We start from the raw sequence: 15,211 nt of genomic DNA, 5'->3' as shown, positions 1-15,211 counted from the left end.
AATTGTAGTGGAGTAGCCGATGTATTTATATGAGTGATTGCTTTGTGTATTTTGCTAGTTTCTGCTCGTTCTAGAAAGAATTTTCTTAAATTGTCTACCTGTCCATAATGTAGGTTTTGTATGTCAATAAATCCCCTTCCTCCTTCCTTTCTGCTTAATGTGAATGTTTCTGTTGCTGAATGTATGTGATGTATTCTATATTTGTGGCATTGTGATCGTGTAAGTGTATTGAGTGCTCCTAGATCTGTGTTACTCCATTTCACTACTCCAAATGAGTAGGTCAATATTGGTATAGCATAAGTACTTATAGCTTTTGTTTTGTTTCTTGCTGTCAATTCTGTTTTCAGTATTTTTGTTAGTCTTTGTCTATATTTTTCTTTTAGTTCTTCTTTAATATTTGTATTATCTATTCCTATTTTTTGTCTGTATCCTAGATATTTATAGGCATCTGTTTTTTCCATCATTTCTATGCAGTCGCTGTGGTTATCCAATATGTAATCTTTTTGTTTAGCGTGTTTTCCCTTGACTATGCTATTTTTCTTACATTTGTCTGTTCCAAAAGCCATATTTATATCATTGCAGAATACTTCTGTTATCTTTAGTAATTGGTTGAGTTGTTGATTTGTTGCTGCCAGTAGTTTTAGATCATCCATGTATAACAAATGTGTGATTTTGTGTGGGTATGTTCCAGTAATATTGTATCCATAATTTGTATTATTTAGCATGTTGGAGAGTGGGTTCACAGCAAGGCAGAACCAGAAAGGACTTAATGAGTCTCCTTGGTATATTCCACGCTTAATCTGTATTGGCTGTGATGTGATATTATTTGAATTTGTTTGGATATTCAGTGTGGTTTTCCAATTTTTCATTACTATGTTTAGGAACTGTATCAATTTAGGATCTACTTTGTACACTATCAAAAGCTTTTCGGTAATCAATGTATGCATAGTGTAGCGGCCTTTGTTTAGTTTTAGCTTAATATGTCACCTTTGCATATATTATCAGTTGCTCTTTACATCCTCGTGCTCCTTTGCAACAGCCTTTTTGTTCTTCATTTATAATTTTGTTCTGTGTTGTATGTGTCAATTTCTGTGTAATGACTGAAGTTAATATTTTGTATATTGTTGGTAGGCATGTTATGGGGCGGTATTTAGCTGGGTTTGCTGTGTCTGCTTGATCTTTAGGTTTCATATAAGTTACTCCATGTGTAAGTGTATCAGGGAATGTGTATGGGTCTTCAATGTAACTGTTAAATAATTTAGTTAGATGTGAATGTGTTGAGGTGAACTTCTTTAGCCAGAAATTTGCTATTTGTGGTAACATCTTGTATGTGTCTGTTTCTGCTTCTATCCACCGTGCATGCCTGTTATGTTGTACCGGGTTTGACCATATGTTGCTCCAGAAGTGTTCCATGTCTGTTATGTTTGGTGGATTGTCTATTTTAATGTGTGTGTGATCTATTGTCTGGTAGAATTTCTTTTGGTTTGTGTTAAATGTTTGGTTTTGTTTCCTTCTATTTTCACTTTATTGTATCTTCTAAGTTGTTTGGCCAATGCTTGTAATTTCTGCTTCTTTTCATCTAATTGCTCTATCGCTTCTTGTTGTGAGATTTTACCTAACATTTTTCATTTTTTTTCTGACATTTGATGTCTTCTAAATTGTGTTATCTCTCCAATGTCTTTTCTCAGTTTTTCTATTCTGATCTGTGTCTTTGTATTCTATATATGTCAGCTGAAATTTTTCTTCTATATCTAACATCTGTGTCACTTCGTGTTCTATTTGTACTTAGTCTGGTGGCAGTCTTAAGATTTTGTTTTCCTCTGATTGTTTAATTGATGCGTGTTGTTCTTTGTGTGTTTGCTCTGGGATGTGCGAGTCCATCACTGTATTTTCTTCTTCTTCTTCTTCTCCTTCTCCCCTTCTTCTTCTTCTTCTTCTTCTTCTTCTTATTGCACATTATTTTGTTCCGGTATTTGTTGTTTGATGTTTTTTAATTCTGACTGGGGTACCCTGATATTTTTGATTATTAAACGGATCTGATCAGATAGTCTTTGTTCTGTCAAAAATTTCAATTCTGGGTATCTGGTAATAAATGTTGTGTATACTTCTGATCTGTATCCAGTTGTGTTGGTTCCTAGGTTTGTTGCTTGGTAATAACAGAACATGAGGTGTCGGTTAACTTCATCTGACCATCTCATCCTCTGTCTTTGTTTTCCTTCTAGGGTGGTTGCAGGAAGCATATCCTGCAAAACACCTCTATTTGGATTTAAATCATTTTCCAGTCGGCTAGCAGTGTCGTTACCATTGTGGGCGGGCATAGGGTTCAAGCGTCGTCCCCGACCATGACGGCGCTTGTCCGAGGCTTCTTTAGTTGTGTCCTGAACCAACTAATCACACTAAAAGGGGGGGGGGGGGGGTTTAGCCCTATTAGTGGTTTGTTCTTTTCATCGCCTTTTACGACTGGCAGAACATACCGGAGGCCTATTCTTTTGCCGGGCCTCCACGGGGATTATTATTATTATTTATTATTATTATTATTATTATTATTAAAAAGAGGGAAACCATTTTAAACAAAATGACTATTGATGAAAGACTCAGTTTGTCATCCAGGAATCAGGGTTGAAATTCAGTATTATATCCATATTAATTCAGAAATCTGACAGCTTTTCATCAGCAGTATACACCATGGAAGTCTACATTCACAGACACATACTGAATACTGGCTAGCATGATGACTGATCCTGATTAAAACTGCGTTTAAGTAAACTATAAAGTTTGGAATATGTCTCTCTAAGTAACACAATTTTCTACAAACTAAAATCCAGCTACATATAATAAGGAACTAGTATCTAATGACAGATTGCACCACTTACAAATAGTGAAATTTTTTTAAGGCAAGTGTAGGTGAAGGGCAGGGGGCAAAATTTTAGTCATCCAATAGCAGATAGAGATTATATTTTTTGAACGAGCACATAAAAACAGAATCCAGTTCTGTGACCAATTTTTGGTTACTTGCGTAGTTCAGCTACAAAAACCTGAAAGACATCATAAAATAGCTCTTTCTCTCTCATAAAACCTGAGTGAATGTTCTGTGTTCACTTCTTATCAACTAAAGCGTTTAAAGAGGTTCAGTGTCCAAAATACTCTTGTTTTTATTTCACTCAGATGTGGTAAAACAGTTTATTTAACATAATACTCAATCCTCCTTTTGCGTCCTTGGACGTCCCCTTGGGCATTTTCCAGCAGACAGAGAATGGAGGACTCAGTATGGTAAAGAGCCATTAGCTCACAGGATGTGGCCAAAGCACTGTAGCCTCTTGTGCACTAATATTTGGCAAATGCGTGATTTTCCAAACAGCTGCTACAGGTCTCCTTCCTTCATTCCCATTTACCTTTCATTGCACTGTAGACAGGTCCATAGATCTTTTGAAGCACCTTCCTCTCAAAGGCACAGATAATTTCTTCAGTAATTGCTGATGACACCCAGGTTTCACAACCATATAAAAGTGCTTGCCATCCTAGTGTCATGTACAGCTGGATCTTATTCTTGTGGGAGTTCAGCTATGGCACAAATAAATTGCTCATGCTAAAGAACATGTGATTACCATTTGTTTTTTGTTGATGCTCTTCTTTGGTTGCTTCACTTTTCTTAGTCAGTATCGAACTTTAAAATAAATGTTACTTGAGGAAGCTGTCATCTTCTTTAGGTATATTCAATGCTCTGTATTCTAACAATGAAAAATCTAATTATGTACCGTTTACGTCATTCCCTTCTCAGCAGTATAGCACTACTTGCTGTCATCCAACAACTGGCTATCAGTGTTCCTCAGTTGTAAAGACCTGGAGACTTTCAAAGCAGACCGAAATTTTCTGGCAAATAATTCAGCATGAACACATCAAAAACATGTTTGATCTGATGTAACAACATCTGGAAATTTCTACTCACACCAGCTTTACAAAACACTGGTTTTGTGGTAGTAACTTTGTTATATCATTCTCGAAATTTGAACACGAAGTTATCACCATTTCTCACATGTGCCAACATTTTTGTGGTTTCCTAGTTCTTTCCTCACTGTGTTGAATTCTTTAACTTTTACAACATTTTCTAAAACATCCTATACAATTAAATACAATTGTATAAGCTTTGCCAAAAAATTGACATACAAAGGGACACTACCTAACTGAAAAAAACTAGTTGTTACCTTTGCTGACACATTCTGCCATGTTCTAAATGCTTCGTAGGCTGAGTTAATTGCTTTTTCTGCATCACCAGTACTCATGTCAGGAACCTTCGCCACAATCGACTGATTGTACGGATTTACTACATCAAATGTAGTTCCAGATTTTGCTTCTGTCCACACGCCATTTACAAAAGCTTTCTCTTGTACTAAAGACAAATATCTGGCTGCCATGAATTGTTTGAAGATAAAAACCTGTAAAAATTAAAAATGTATATCAATTTACTTTTATTCATTCCACATTTTACTGTGTTTATGAACACATTTAATATTTTCAGACAGTATCCTCCAGAATTTTTGTACATGCATGGAATCAGAGTTAAGTAACTATTGTTAAATTTCTCCACCATAGCCGGTCCCAAGCCCGGTTCAGAAAGGAGGAGGGGTAGGAGTAACACCTCATTTAAAAAAAAGCATTGGTTCACCTGGCACGGGTGATAGTACCTTGCGAGGGCCCCTTGCCAGGGATACAGTAAAGACCTCCACGGCAGCAAAAGTGGAGGAGATGGACTTCAGTACGGCGGAGCTGGCGGATGAGGCACCTTCTCTCTTTGGGTACAAAAATAGAGTACAAGTAGCAACTGAATCCCAGAGGGGTGGCTACAGACAGCGTCTGACTCATGGTGAGCAGCTGACTTTAGGCTGGGCATCCTACTGTCTATGCCAAAAGCAACGGGGAACTACCACATTACATTCCCAATCAAAACCTGGTTTGTCTCTCCATGTGGAAGATTCCGGAGTTAAAACTTTCCCTCATTCGGATCTCTGGGAGGGGAACACATTGAGAGTAGACATATTTGAAAGGAAGAAAGGGGCAGCGAAGGGAGGAAAGATAAGGATTGGAACATGGAATGTGAGAACACTACTGCAAGCAGGAAACCTAGAGAATGCAAAACAGGAGATGAAAAGGAACAGATTAGATGCCCTCGGTTTGTGTGAAATGAGATGGGGAGAGAATGGAGGGATAGAAAGTGGAGATTATAAGCTCTTTTACTCAGGAGAAATCAAGAGTGGCGAAAACAGAGTAGGAATATTGATAGGGCAAAAGTTGAAAAATACAAGATAATGAAGGTACAATATATTGATGGAAGACTGATGATGATACAACTGAAGGGTAGTTCAAAAGATTTGGTATTAATAGTATATATGCCAACCAGCCAGCATATAGATGAGGAAGTGGAAGAATATTATGAGAAAATACAAGAACTCATCGAGAAAGAAAATAGAAATGCCTGCATTATCATCATGGGGGACTGAAATGCAGTGGTGGGTGAAGGAAGAGATGAAGATGCAGTAGAAAAATTTGGATTAGGAGTAAAAAATGAGAGAGGTGAATGACTGACTAGTTTCTGTAAAGAAAATTCATTAGCAGTGGGTAACAGATTATTTGAACACCACAAAAAAAGAGACGTTACACATGGATATCAAATTTGAATAGGGAAAGATATCAGTTGGAGTACATCCTGATACAAAAGAGTTTTAGGAACTGTTAGAAGACTGCTAAAGCATTTCCAGGAGCGGATATAAACTCAGACCACAACCTAGTAATGGGAGAAATACAAGTGAAATTGAAATAAGTCTGGAGAGGCAATGCAAAGGAAAGACTAAACATAGAAAAACTCAAAGATGTAGGAAAGGCATCAGATTTGGTGGACAGATTTATGGAAAAATGGCAAATACGTAGTGTCGATGAAAGTGTTAATGACAGATGGATAAAAATGAGGGAAGGACTCGGACTCTGCCAAAGAAGTAATAGTAATTAGAGTATACCAAAGCACCAGGAAAGAATGGATAACAGAAAACATATTGTAAAAGATGAAAGAGAAGAGGAAGTGGAAAAGTGTAGAAACTGAAGAAAGCAAAAAGAGGTACAGGAAACTCAATAATGAATTAAGAAGAGAAACTGAAGAAGCAAGAGAAAAATGGCTGAAACAGAAATGCGACGAAAGAGAGAAAATGGTGAAAGAGGGAAAGTATGAAATGATATATAGACTGGCTAGTGACATAATTTTTGAATGTAAAAGAAAGAGGAGTAACATGGAAATAGAAAAAGCGGATGGTACTCTAGCAGAAAAACCACAGGAGGTTTTGAACAGACGGCAAGAATATATTGAATGTCTGTGTAAGTGGGAAGAAATGCAAAGCGAAATTAAGGTTGAAGAGGAGCAATATGCACCAGAATATGCCAAGGTATTTACCATCTTGGAAGCAGAAGTAGAATTAGAAGAGGCACTGAAGGAGATGAAGAATAGGAAGACGTGGAATTGATGATTTGCCAGCAGAACTGTTGAAGAGTCTGTAACGAGATATATGACAAAGGGAAATGGCCTGAGGGCTTCCTTGCAACAGTTATGATATCAATAGAGAAAAAGAGAAACACTAAAAAATGTGAAGAGCACTGGACCATCAGTCTAATTTCTCATGCAGCTAAAGTCTTGCAGAGTGAGTTGAATAGAAGGTTATATGGCAAGCTGGACAGAGGGATTGCAGAGGAGCAGTTCAGATTTAGTAGAGGAAAAGGAACAAGAGATGCTATTGGCCTGTTAAGAACTATAGGGGGAAAAATATATCGAAAAAGGTAGAGAAATCTTTGCTGTTTTTTACAGACTTAGAAAAGGCTTTTGACACAGTTCAGCTGAACAAGCTGATGGATATTTTGAATAGGAAAGGAGTAGATTGGACAGAGAGACGACTGATACAGAATCTATATTTACATCAGAAAGTAAGAATAAGGACTGGCACTGAAATGTCAGAAGGAAACAGCATTGGATGAGGTGTTAGACAAAGTTGTTGCCTTTCCCCGCTGTTGTTTAACGTATACCTTGAAGAGATTATTGCGAAAAACTTCGTATAAGATTTGCTGATGACATGGTATTAGTGGCAGAATGTGAGCGGACAGTGAATAACATGCTGAAAGATCTAAATGAAGCTTGCGAGGAATATGGAATGCACATAAACACAGCAAAAACAAAGAGTATTGTCATCAGTACAAGACGCAGACTGTCCAATGTTAAAATAGGACAATCTACCATTAGAGAATTAAGTGAATTTAAATATCTTGGAAGCACAATAACCGAAGACTTGAGATGTCACCAGGAGGTGAAAACTCTAATTGCCATAGTGACGGGGACTCTTATGTGGCAAATTAGATAAAGACTAAGGAAATGGATGGCTTCACAAATGTTTTGTCTGGAGTGTGGCACTATATGGGGTAGGAACATGGACGCTCAGACGAGAGGATGAAAAAAGGTTAGAAGCCTCTGAGATGTGGATGTGGAGGAGAAGGAGAGAATACGCTGGCTTGAAAGAGTGAGTAATGAAATAGTATTGGAAAGGGTTGGTGAGAGAAGACGTCTCCTGAAGGTTGTAAGAGAAAGGAAAAAGAACAGTTTGGGACATTCATTGAGAAGGGAGTGCTTGCTAGCAGATGCTTTGGAAGGCTTGGTTTGTGGGAGAAGACAGAGGAAGAAGGAGATACAAGATGACAGACGACATAAAAGGAAGAGGAAATTATGCAGACCTCAAATGGATAGCACAAGACCAGAGAGCCTGGAGAACTACCACGTGAAAACCTGCCTTTTGGCAGAACACTGATGATGATGATGATGATGATGATGATGATGATGATGATGATGATAAATTTCAAAAGCAATCAAGCAAATATTCACAGACGAAGCAAAAACAAAGGAAAAAAAATAATATATGGCTCTAGAGAGAGACTAGGTCATTCCAGCAATAAGAGCATTTACACACTCAGTCAAACTTACTGAATCTGGCCAGATATAAAATATAACGATCAGATGATACATCATCTGGACCCACACATTTGAATGGGAACCAAAATTTCACAGCAGTCATGATACAGTCTAAAATGAACCTCACAAACATTATCTACAGCTGAGGATAACGAATGATAATTTTTACACATCAGGAGCTGAAATCAATATTCTTGTGTTCTCACTACTGGCAGGTGTAAGTGTTTGGAGTGCTTACACTAGTCTCAGAGAACACATTGGCAACAGCAAGGGGTCAGCCAGGTTGGTTTACATCTCATCATCAATGGGCCAGACAATGATACCTGGAAAGACATGGGTTTGCAGCTCTTGACTTGTTTTCAGAAAGGAGAGGAGTTTTTATGATAAACGTTTTTTTGAGATGATATTGGGATCCATAACTATATACCCGAGAACAATAAGATTGGTTGGTTGGTTTAAAAGAGAGGGGAAGGGACCAAACTACGAGGTCATTGGTCCCTTGTTCCTCATAAAATAATGCCACAAGTGTGAGAATAAAACAAACGAGACGTATAACACAAAACGGAAAGAAAGGAAAAGCCACAAGAACGTAGGGAAGGCAACAAACACTAAAAGGAACAAAAGAGGACAAGAAAACAACAAAGAGATGATAGAAACAGAAGAGAGTAAAACAAGAAAGCAAATTACAGCGGCTGGCCGACCACGAGAATAAAAAGGAGAAGCCAGCCACTCTGCAACATATTAAAACTTCCACCCTAAAAGCAATACGGTGGAGGACACAGAGGGACAAAGGATATGCACTAAAACCTACATAGAAGTGTAAAACAAACTCTCACGGATAAAACTTAAAATTGAAGCTGCTGCTGAGGCACTGTCGCCCAACACCGAAGATAGGGAGCTAGGAAATTTAAAAGTCCACTGAAGAGCAGTTAAAAGTGGGTGACTGTCATTTGGGAGCCACAGCGACAAACTGAGTCCTCGCGATGGAGTAGGTAACCATGCCCTAGCCACGTATGGCCAATGCGGAGCTGGCAGAGGGAAACCTTCCACACATTCGACATCTCCTTAATAACATGCAGCTTGTTGGGTGTACTGTCATGCCATTCCGTCTCCTAAAGCCTGAAAACCCTGTGGTGTAAGACAGAATGCAGGTCAGCTTTGGAGATGCCCATCTCCAGAAGCAGTTTCTGTTTTGCCTGTTTGGCCAGCCTGTCGGCAAGTTCATTGCCTGGGATTCCGATGTGTCCTGAGGTCCACACACACCACTGAACAAATGGGCAATCCCAGAGCATAGATGGACTACTAGAGGATGGCGAGGGTGGCACTGGTCAATAACTTGTAGGCTGCTCAGGGAGTCAGTACACAGAAGAAATGACGTGCCAGGGCATGAGCGGATGTGATCAAGAGCACGAGATATGGCCGCCAGCTCTACAGTGAAAACACTGCAGCCATCTGGCAAGGAGTGCTGTTCAATATGTCCTCCATGAACACGTGCAAAGCCTATGCGACCATCAGCCACCGAGCCATCGGTGTAATCCACGTCAGAAACCCAGAACATGCCAAGAATCAAGAGGAAGTGACAGCGGTGGGGTTAACGGAGTCCTTAGGGCCATGCAAAAGGACCAGACAAAGCTGCAGCCGAGGCGTACACCATGGAGGCATATGTGAAGGGACCGCAGGTAGAGGTGATAAAGGGAAGGACTCCAGTTTGGAAAGAAGGGATCGCATGCGAACCGCAAACCTTAGCCCTGATCTGGGCCGCCGATGCAGGAGATGGACTGCAGCAGGTGGGAAAAGGAGATGGTAATTCGGATGCTCAGGAGGACTATGGATGTGTGCAGTGTAACTGGCAAGCAGTTGTGCATGTCTGAACTGCAATGGAGGGACCCCAGCCTCCACCAGTACACTGGTTTCCTCACTCATCCTAAAAGTTCCTGTCGCTAGTCGAACCTTGTAGTGGTGCTCAGGGTCGAGTAAATGCAATGCTGAAGGCAGTGCTGAACCATAAACCACACTCCCACAGTCAATTCGGGGTTGGACAAGGGCTCTGTACAGCTGCAGCAGCGTAGAGGGATCTGTACCCCACCTGGTGTTGCTCAGGCAACGGAGGGCATTGAGGTGCAGCCAGCCCTTCCGCTTAAGTTGACTAAGGTGACGAAGCCACGTGAATCGAGCATCAATAACAGTCCTAACAATCAATATGTCTCCACTACAGTGAGTGGATCGTCATGATGGTAAAGTTCTGGTTCCGAACGAATGGTACAACACGGACAGAAGTGCACAACACGTAACTTTGCGGCTGAAAACTGGAAGCTGTGGGCCAGAGCCCTTGACTGCACCTTGAGGATGGCTCCCTGTATGCGCCACTCAGCAACACCAGCACTAGAATAGCAGTACGAAATGCAGAAGTCGTCTGAATACAGGGAAGGTGAGACAGAGGGCCCGACAGCTGCTGCCAGACTGTTAATGGCCACTAAAAATAGAGAGGGGGAGGGGGGAGTGGGGAGGGGGGAGTGGGGAGTGGGGAGGGGGGAGTGGGTGACTGGGGTTAGCGGAGCTGATGGTGCCAGAACTGTTGTAGCTGTGGTTAAGACAATGTCATATGTACAGGATGCAGGCATTCAAATTTTCTCTTAGCCTCAGTGTAGGTCAGTCAGTCCAGGGTCTTATACTCCATGATTTTCCTTTCTTTCTGGAGAAACCTGCAGTCTGGTGAGCAAGGAGAATGGTGCTCCCCTCCCTAGTTGACACAGATGGGAGGCGGGGCACATGGAGTATTGGGATGTGATGGGCATCCGCAATCTCGACTGCAAAAGAAGGTTCCTATGAAATATGATACCCTGGACCATATTTAAGCTCTTATGGGGTGTGATGGTTACAGAAACCTGCCCCGGCTTGTCACAAGCAAGTAACATCCGTGACTGAGCAGAGGTGTGGCCAGAGAGGGGAACAATTTGGGGTTGTACTGAATTGAACTTGTGAAAACTTGAAGACTGCAGGTGTGTCACCACCAGCAAGAGATGATCTACGTTTCATCGCGTGTCTCCGCCCTGATGCCACCCACTCCGACCAGGGGCCCTCCCTACGGGCGCCACCCAGCCCCAGCAAAGGCCACCTGGCAGGATGCCCATTGTCCTGAGTCCCGATGCCCCAGGGGGATGGGCACCTACCCCTCGACATATGTGAGGAGTTAATGGTGCAGGCATTAGCAGAGCCATCCCTGTGTTGTCAGAGGGCTACAATCAACAGTGTACCTGGCATCCCCACCACAACGGACTAGCTACCAGGTTTTGTATCAGCTGCAAACAAGTCCATGGTCATTGTCAGTGCAGAAAGCAACACCGCGTAGTCCGTGTTGGAAAACGCAACCAGGAAGGTGTCCTCACCCAAAAGATGGAGAATGAGCAGGACTGCAATGCGATGACAAGAACGTGGGCTAAAGCTCTCAATGCATGATGGACACAATGCACCACATAAGTCGATGTTACCCAATGGCTCGCTCTTTGGGAAAATTTGGAAGAATGGAGGTCAAACCCTACATGGGACCATGAAAAGCTGGAATGTATGGAACTCCTTTTAGTTGCCTCTTACGACAGGCAGGAATATCTCAGGCCTATTCTAACCCCTGGACCCACAAGGGGGGGGGGGGGGGGGGGGGGGGGGAGACAGAGGAGGTTCTGCAGTCTCAGCGTAAATGCTCTCCACAGGGCTGGTGTAAAAAGCTCCAGACGCTAAAGACAAACCATTGTGGTGGAAAGAGTCAAGACGCTGAAGAATAGACGGCTGTGCAGAGGAGTAAACTATGCTTCCGTAGTCCAATTTCGGGTGCAGTAAGGCACAATACAGACGGAGGATGACCACTCTGTCCGCTCCCCAGGAGGTACTACTTGGAACATGGAGGGTGTCGAGTGAACGCAGACAGCATGCTGAAAGATATGAAATGTGGGAAGACCAGCAGAGTTTTCCATCAAACATAAGTCCCAAGAATTTGGCAACATCCACGAACAGATGGTCGACAGGTCCTAGATGTAGGGAAGGCAGATGAAACTCCGTACAATGCCAAATATTTACACATACAGTTGTACTGGGAGAAAATCTGAAGCTGGTTTCAATTCTCCATGGAGACATCCTTGAAGACATTGTTCAAGAATGCTGGTCCATAGAGAGCTGTAGTAGATTGTAAAATCGTTGACAAAGAAGGAGCGCAAGACATCGGGAAGGAGACAATCCGTAATTGGATTTATGCGATGGCAAACAGTACAACACGTAGCACGGAGCCCTGAGGCATCTCGTTTCCTTGGAAGAAAGAAAATGAGAGAGTAGTGTTCACCCACACCTGCCATAATTTCACAAATGCAAAGGGGTAGCCGGCCTTGACAGCCCCAAGAGAACAGTGTGTGGAGGATGCCTGTGCTCCAACAGGTACTGTATGCCCTCTCCAGATCAAAAAATATAGCTACTGTTTGGCATTTCCGGAAGACATTTTTCACAACATAAGCGGAGAGAGCAACAAGATGGTCAACTGCAGAACGATGCTTTCGGAAACCACATTGGGCAGGTGTTAACAGGTTTCAGGACTCCAACCACCAGCCTAAATATCAATTTACCATATACAACAAAATCTTACAGACACTACTTGTGAGGTAGATTGAGCAATAGCTAGAGGGGAGATGTTTGTCCTTTCCAGGTTTTGGAAAAGGAATGATGGTAGCTTCCTGCCATCTTCTGGGAAAGGTACTGTCGGTACAAATTTGATTATGAAGGCAAAGGAGGTAATGCAGTCTACAGTATGATAAATGCAGCAACATTTGGACAATGATGCCATCTGGTCCTGGGGCAGAAGAGCAAGAGAAAAAGAGTGCATGTAGGAGTTCCCACATAAAAAAATGCTATTATAGCTTTTGCGATTTTGAGGGGAGAAAGCAAGAAGTCGTACTTCCGCTATTCGTTTCTTTGGGAGAAAGGCTGGTGGATAGTTTGAAGAGCTCAAAATCTCAGCAAAGTGTTGACCCAATGAGTTAGAAATTTCAACCGGGTCCACTAACATATCTTGTGCGACAGTTAGCCCAGAGATCAGGGAGGAACTAGACGTGCCAGATAACTGTCAAATTCGATTCCAAACTACAGATGAGGGAGTGAAAATGTTAAAGAAGCTGGTAAAGAAGTCCTAACTTGCCTTCTTGCTATGGCGGATGATGCAACGGCGTCGCATTTATAGCGGATACAGTTGGTCAACGTAGGATGGTGGTGGAAAACGCAAAGAGCATGTCTCGTTCCACAAAGGAACTGGGGGAGGGGGGGTGGGGGGGGGGCACTGGGACAAAAGGGAGGTACGAGGTATTTAACGTTCTGCAGCTGTAAGAATAACTTTTGCAATATGAGTGACCTGATCATCGATGCTAGGAAATGGACAGTCATCAAATGTTGCTAGAAATGAGGAAAGTGTCCGATTGGCTTGGGAAAACTTCCAGCGTCTTGGGTGCATAGACGGCAGTTGTGGCTGTAATCGAAGGATACATGGAAAATGGTCACTCGAGTGTGTATCAGCAAGAGTGAACAATTCAAAGTCCCGAGCTAGCTGAACAGTACCAACCAAATGGTCCAAATAAGAGAAGGTTGACGTGGAGGCAGACAAAAATGTAGTTTCCCTCGTGTTGTGGCAAACACTTGGTGGAAGACGTCAATCAATAGGGAGCCTCTTTGACAAGGACATGGAGATCCCCAAAGCAGGTGGTGGGCATTGAAGTCCCCAACCAGCAAATAGGGAGGTGGGACTGTCCAAGGAGATGAAGGAGATCGGCTCTTGCCTTTGGTGTGGACGATGGAATGTATCTAGTGCAAAGATAGAAGGTGTATCCAGAAAGGGAAAGACTTACAGCGACAGCTTGGAAGGAACTGTTTAAGGGGATTGGGTGATAATGGATAGTATCATGGAAAAGAATCACAATTCCCCTCTGTGCCAGAGTACCATCAACATAGGGGAGATCAAACCAGACTAACTGGAAATGAGGGAAGACAAAGAGACCATGGGGGGCCAACTTTGTCTCCTGAAGACAATCGAAGAGTAGGATCCTAAGAGGATAGACAATTCATCCCGTTTGGAGAGAATTCCGCGAATATTTCAATGGATAATTGACATAGGGCGGACAGAAAAGGAATAAAATCTCACCAGAGTTGCCCTCAACTCAACGACCACTGAAAGACGGCAACCGATGGCGTGAAATGGCATTCAACCAAAGGCAGGAGATCCTGATTCATAAGTTGTTCGGGGGGCAGCTACTGCCGCCAGTGATTGGCTGGTTGATCGGCCGCCAGCAGTGCGTCTCGACAACACAGAAGATGCTGGGTGGCAGTGTAGAAGACACACGCCCTGGCAGAGAAGGAGAGGAACTTTGTTTCTTATGAGCCTTCTTGGAAGCAGGACATTTAGATGAGGGAGGAGTCATTGGTTGTGAGGTCTTGGTACGTAAAAAATCTTAGCGAGAAGGCTCTTTGTTTGAAGTCTGGGTGTCTGATTTTGGGGCCCATGATTTAACAAGAGCCAATGAAGGTTGAGCCTTAGAGTGAGCGGGTGATAGTGAGGATGTTGAAAGGGCAATCATTGGGCTGGCTGATCTGACTATTATAGAGTTGAAGGTGAGATCACATGTCTGTGTGGCTACCTCCTTAGTAGGTCGAGGAGAGGCAACGACAGTGTTATATTTACCCACTGGGAGCACAGTGGGCTTTTTACTGGCAAATAACTTATGAGCAGCAAAGGTAGACACCTTTTCCTTCACTCGGATCTCCTGTATAATTTGTTTCTCTTTAAAAGTAGGGCAGTCTCTAGAGGAAGCAGTTTGGTCATCCATGAAGTTGATGCAACGAGGGGATGGAGGTGGACAATCACCTTCATGGACATCCCTGCCACATGTAGTGCATTTAACCGTATTGGAACATGACTGGCTGGTGTGATTAAACTGCTGACACCAATAGCAACACGTGGGGTTGGGGATGTAAGGGCAAACTGAAATTATCTCATATTCCGTTTTAATGTTTGATGAAAATTGAACTCTGTCAAACATCAAGAAGAGAGTGCAGGTTGGCACCAATTCCTTGAAAACATTTTTCATGACTATGTATGGCCATTATGCTCTGTTAAGAAAGGTCATTTTGAATGTCCTTGTTGGTAAGTCAGTTGAGTGATCTTGTATAAACCACCCCGCACGATGAATTTAA

At 42.4% G+C, this 15,211-nt stretch overlaps 1 protein-coding gene across 2 annotated transcripts in view; it reads right to left on the bottom strand.

Moving 5' to 3' along the window:
• The window catches only part of LOC126298809 (succinate-semialdehyde dehydrogenase, mitochondrial), a 205,110-nt gene that overhangs the window by 132,957 nt on the left and 56,942 nt on the right, over window positions 1–15,211 (bottom strand). For both annotated transcript variants that reach the window (XM_049990273.1, XM_049990274.1), the window contains exon 2: window positions 4,203–4,433. In XM_049990273.1, the coding sequence (XP_049846230.1) occupies window positions 4,203–4,433 (231 nt within the window). The remainder of the gene's footprint in view (window positions 1–4,202; window positions 4,434–15,211) is intronic.

Source organism: Schistocerca gregaria, chromosome X (genome assembly GCF_023897955.1).
Source record: "Schistocerca gregaria isolate iqSchGreg1 chromosome X, iqSchGreg1.2, whole genome shotgun sequence".
Lineage (NCBI taxonomy): Eukaryota > Metazoa > Arthropoda > Insecta > Orthoptera > Acrididae > Schistocerca > Schistocerca gregaria.
This window is presented reverse-complemented; position numbering and strand designations above follow the sequence as displayed.